The 5039-nt window shown below is 60.4% G+C and overlaps 1 protein-coding gene across 1 annotated transcript in view; it reads left to right on the top strand.

Annotated features, from left to right (window-relative positions):
- Positions 1-3699: 3699 nt before the first annotated feature.
- Positions 3700-5039, top strand: part of TRIM67 (tripartite motif containing 67) — a 47595-nt gene continuing 46255 nt past the window's right edge. The window contains exon 1 of the mRNA XM_015596243.1: positions 3700-3946. Within this exon, the coding sequence (XP_015451729.1) occupies positions 3700-3946 (247 nt within the window). The remainder of the gene's footprint in view (positions 3947-5039) is intronic.

The following is a 5039-nucleotide window of genomic DNA, read 5'->3' on the forward strand; positions in this document are numbered from 1 at the left end:
CTGCGTCTTCTGTCGCCCTCGGCCCTGGCCCTTCGGCGCGGGGCCCTCCTCGCCGTGCGCTCCGGCCTCCTCATTCCCGGAGACAAGCACAGCTCCCGGCGCAGTTCGGATGAGAAGCGCTGGGGCGTTCGGAGGATGCGCCGTGGCACCTACGCTGTCAGCCGACTCGCTCTGAAGTGGCGCGGGAGGACGCACGGTCCGGCAGAGCGCTTTCCTCGTGGGAGCCGGGGCTGTGACCTCAGGACTCGGGACGGTGCGGCGGGGGTGGCGTCTGCGCAGGGGGTTCATCGGGGTGGCGTCTGCAGGACGGTTCAGCTGGGGGTGGCGTCTCCGCAGGGGGTGGCGTCTGTGCGCCATGGTTTGGCAGGGGGTGGCGTCTCCGCCAGCCCTGTCGGCTCCAGGTCCCCATGGGCGCCTGGGGCGGGATCGGCGCGCGCGGCTGTGACGGCCCCAGGATGAACAGTGGGGTCACCGCGGCGTGTCTTCCACACGCGGCCGTCTGACCAGGTTGGGTTAAGCCCAGGCCTGGACGGCAGAAAAGCGCCCGTGGGGGTCATTCGTGTTCTGTCGCCCTGTCCGCGCGCGCACGGAGCGCCAGGCCCAGGTGTCCATCGTGACTTCTCACCTGGGGTGGGACAAAGTCTGCCTTCAAGGCCTTCCCCAACTCGGAAAGGGGCGGCGGGTTAGGGCGCCCTGCGTCCCACGGAGGAGCTTCAGAGCCGCTGAGAAAAGCGGAAGGACGCGGGTGTTCAGACGCGAGGCGGGACCGCAGGTGCTCGCTGCCTTCGGCGTAAGCGCCGTGTCACCTCCCCGGCTCCCGGGCCAGCCCAGCCTTCTTCCGCTTCGCAGCTGCGGCCCACCTGCCCGGAGGCCCCACGGTCCAGGGTGGGGATCGCTTAACCAGCAATCGATTGGATGTTGTTCAGACTCCACCCTGTTCCAGAGAAGCTTTGAAGCAAGGCCTGATAACTGAGTGGTGGGGTGGGGGGGTGGAAGGTGGTGGGAGCACCCCCGGAATGAGAGTGAGGAGCTGCAGTGCCGGCCAAGCCCCAGGTGACCTGTTTCCTCAGCTCCGCGATGCCGAATTTGGGGTTCCAGCCCCAGCGTCCGAGGCTCAGAGGTGAGAAGGACGAGAGTGAAAAATGGGACGTCTAATCTGAGACCCGTGTCGCATGGCGGGGCCCCCTGAGGTCCCGGACTCCCAGACAGGCGGCCAGTTTTCCCAAGGACAGAAATTCACCTCGAGTGGAAATATGTGGCTTCGGCCTGTGTCCCATCCGCCAATCGACAAATCGCGTTTCCACCAGATGCGTGCCCCTCATCCTTTTGGGGTGACGCAACCGGAGAGCACGCCTGTGATTCATTAGGTCCCAATAAACACCCCAGAAAAGAGAAAACAGCCGCTCCTTGAAAAAACTATTTTATGCACGTAGGTTAGTCAGCTTCTGAGAACCCGACAGCCCTCTCTGTGTTTTTGACTCTATGTGGAGAAAGCGTCTTTAAGGAAGTAATCGAGCTAAAACGAAGTGTCCTTAAAAGAAGAAATCAGGGCACAGACACACACAGAGGAAAGACCACGTGAAGACACACGGAGGACAGAGCCATCTGCCAGCCGAGGACAGAGGCCTGGAGGAACCAACCCCGCTGATACCTTGACCTTGGATTTCGAGCCTCCAGAACTGCGAGAAAACAAATTTCTATGGTTTAAGCCACCCGATCTGCGGTACTTTGTTATGGCTGCCTGAGCAGACTGATACACGGTCACTCATTCATTCATTCATTCATTCAAAGGAAAGATGTCTGGCACGCACCACGTGGAGCCTGAGCAGGATCCCTGGGCTCCCAGAGCTACGGCGTAGAATAAAACATGGTCACCGTCTCCAAATGTGGTCACGGGTTAGTGCAGGGGAGAGACGGTCGCACGCGAGTAAGTGTCACTGTAGAGGAATCTTCCTTATTTGCATCCGCATTGTTCCGACCATATTTCAAAAGTATAAACAGTGTCGTGAAGGCTGGGAGGTTTCGGAAGGCTTCCGAGAGGCGAGTCTGACAGGTGGATGAGCGACCTACCGTGATGCGATGAGCCACCTGGTAGCTTTGCTGGGCCCAGCTCTGCAGCCTTCGTGGGGTCCCTCCTCCGTAAGAAACGGGTACCACCATACTTCACTAACTGAACCGGTAAAAGAAAAATGTGTGGCATTACAGACTCAGGCATTTCTTCGACCTAAGAGTTCACTTTTCTCTTTTCGTTTTAAGAGAAATGGAAACATTGCCACGGGTCCCTGATGGTTGCGTGACCCTCGGCAGTGACTCTGTGCTTGAGGGGCCGCTGGCCGGGACCTGAGGGCAGGTCCTCCGCAGCATAGCTGCAAAATGGCACGTTCGCCGTGGCCACAGCCCTGGGGGAGCTCTGGGGAAGAAGCCAGAGAGGGGGCGGGGCCGCCGGGGGAGGCGGGCGCGTTACATCAAGACAGCGTGAGCTGACAGATGCTCGCCCAGCAGCTCTTTGGAGGACGAAGCCCCGACTGGAGCGTTTGCCAATTTCCTGGTGTAGATGTGCCCGCCGCGGCTGATTTCGAGCTGCTCCGGTGGCGACACTGCAGAGTTGGGAAAGGCCACGTGCCATCAGCTGCCACCAGCTGGGCGGACTCCCGTGCTCCCGTGCTCCCGTGGCAGCATCCTCAGGAGCAGAGACCCTTTAAGCAGGGGGTTGATACAACCGTGTTTTTATTTCAAACCACCCTGTGCCTCTGGTAGAATTCATTTGGCTGCAAATAACAGAAAAGCCAACTAAAATTAGCTTAAACTATTAAGGAATCTACTAAGTCACATGATGGGAGGTCCAGGGTCGAGGGAGGTCTGTGAATCCAGAAGCTGAAGATGCTCGCTCCCTGGCCCCAGCCTCTCCAGTCTCTACCAGGCTGTTGGCTTCACCGCAAAGCCGGCTCATCTAGGGGCGGGAGGACAGCTACCGGGACCGGCGGGGACTAAATGCTTCCTTGCTCACATCTGCGAAGTGGCTCCCCCTCTAAGAAGCGATTTCCCAGGGAGCTCCAACAACTCTCTCTCCCTGTAGCCCTGAGCGGACGCAGGTACATGACCGCTCCTAACTCGTGCCTAACAGCGGGACTGGATCACCCCCTTGTGAAACTGGGCCGAGTCCCGGGACTAGGGCTGGGGTCAGCTTCCCCCAGGGCGCAAGGGCTGGATGGGGGGGCGAGGGCACCTGAGCCGAGCTGGGGGTCTTCAGGGAAGGAAGAAGTGGGTGATGACGCTGAGAAGGGAAAAGAAACTAATGGGTCTGGGCGGGCAGCCAAGATGGAAGCTTCTCTGTTGGTCCCGTCTGGAGGTGGGTTAGGTGGGGGGAGGCGGAAGCCACGGAGCGCTGCGTCGTGAGTGACGGTGCAGGTGACAGAGCCTGAGCTCACACAGCCCAGAGGGTGGGGAGACGGAAGGGAGCGTGGGGCGCGCTGGGGAGGCCGGGTTAGCCGGGCCCGGAGCCTGACGGCGGGAGAGGTCTTGACCCGACTGCTCTCCAAAGGCCATACGCAGGTGGCCAATAAACACGGCGCAAGACGCTCCACGCCCTCAGACATTTGGGACATGCAAACCAAAACCACGACGAGAGACTCCCTCACCCCGTTAGGGTCCCTGCTACAAAACGCAAGCAAACAAATGAGCCAGCGCCCGAAAGAAACGATGGCGCCAAAAATAACAGCCATAGGCATGGGTGAGGACGCAGAGAACGTGAACCCTCATCCACTCCTGGCGGAAAAGTACGATGGCGCAGCCACGCGGACAGCAGCTGTCACGTTAAACGCCTTCGAAGCACCACGGGACCCGGCAGTCCTATTCCTGGGGACGTGCCCAAAGGACGCGAAAACAGGCGCTCAGGCAGAGAGCGGCACATTCGTGTTCGTAACACCGTTACTCACGACGGCCGAAGGTGGGCGCAGCCCAGGTGCCCGCTGACAGGTGCACGGGCAAACAGAAGGCGGTATATCCTCACAGGGGAATATTACTCAGCCATGAAAAGGAAAGAAGCCGACCCAGGCCACGATGTGGATGAACCGCGGGGGCCTGATGCTGGCTGGCGCGAGCCCGTCGTAAACAGGCAAATGCTGAAGGTTCCACTCACAGCAACTATGGAAGGAGCCAGATTCGCAGAGGCAGGATGGTTGTTCCCGGAGGCGGAGGTGGGGGTGCGGAGTTAGTGTTTCATGGCGACAGCGTTTCAGTTCGGGAAGGTGAAAAAGAGACACCGGAGGGCTCGCTGCCACCCGCCCCACACACGCGCCGAGAGGAGGCTTGGTGAGCACACGGCGAGGTGGCAGCCGCCTCCTGACCCAGAAGAGGCCTCGGAGGCGCTGCCGTCATCCTGGCCTCCAGCCTCCAGCCCTGGGAGGAGCCAGCAGTCTGTGCTGCTTTGCCACGGATGCCCAAGCCGACGAATACTCCAAGTCAATGAAAGCGATGCGGTCAAGAGCATCGGTTTGTCGGGGGTCCTGGAAAACGCCCCCACACCTCAGGAGACAAAGGTTTCTGCTGGGCGCCCTTTTGGTGGCCTCCTTTTATTTTTTGGGCAGAGATGTGTGGCTGAGACACCAGGCCCAGGAGTCCCCCCACAGCAAAGGTTTGACCCAGCACCGGTCCCCGAATCTGTGTACCTCGGCTTCTCCTGAGGACTTCCAGTCCCTCACCCCCTCTCTGTCTGGGAAACACCGGCCTGGGTGGCCGCGGCTTGGACCTCATCCCGGCGGCAGGTTCCAGGCCGGCAGGGGCCGCTCACCAGGGCAGGCAGTGTGAGCGGGGCCTGGGCAGCCCGGCCCGGCTGTCATCGGTGCCCTGAAAACACAGACGCTTGCTTGAGACACAGATGTGGGCCACGGATGTGGGTCACCAACGGGAACAACAAAGGGAAGTCGTTTTTCTCGGATGGTCATGCTGAGGGGTGTGGGCGCTGGCTGAGTTCCCCGCCCACCGTAAATGGGGGCAGGACGGGGAGTTGGGGGTGGGGAAGAGAAAGAAACAGCTCTCCC

The sequence above is a fragment of the Pteropus alecto genome, unplaced genomic scaffold, assembly GCF_000325575.1.
Source record: "Pteropus alecto unplaced genomic scaffold, ASM32557v1 scaffold189, whole genome shotgun sequence".
Lineage (NCBI taxonomy): Eukaryota > Metazoa > Chordata > Mammalia > Chiroptera > Pteropodidae > Pteropus > Pteropus alecto.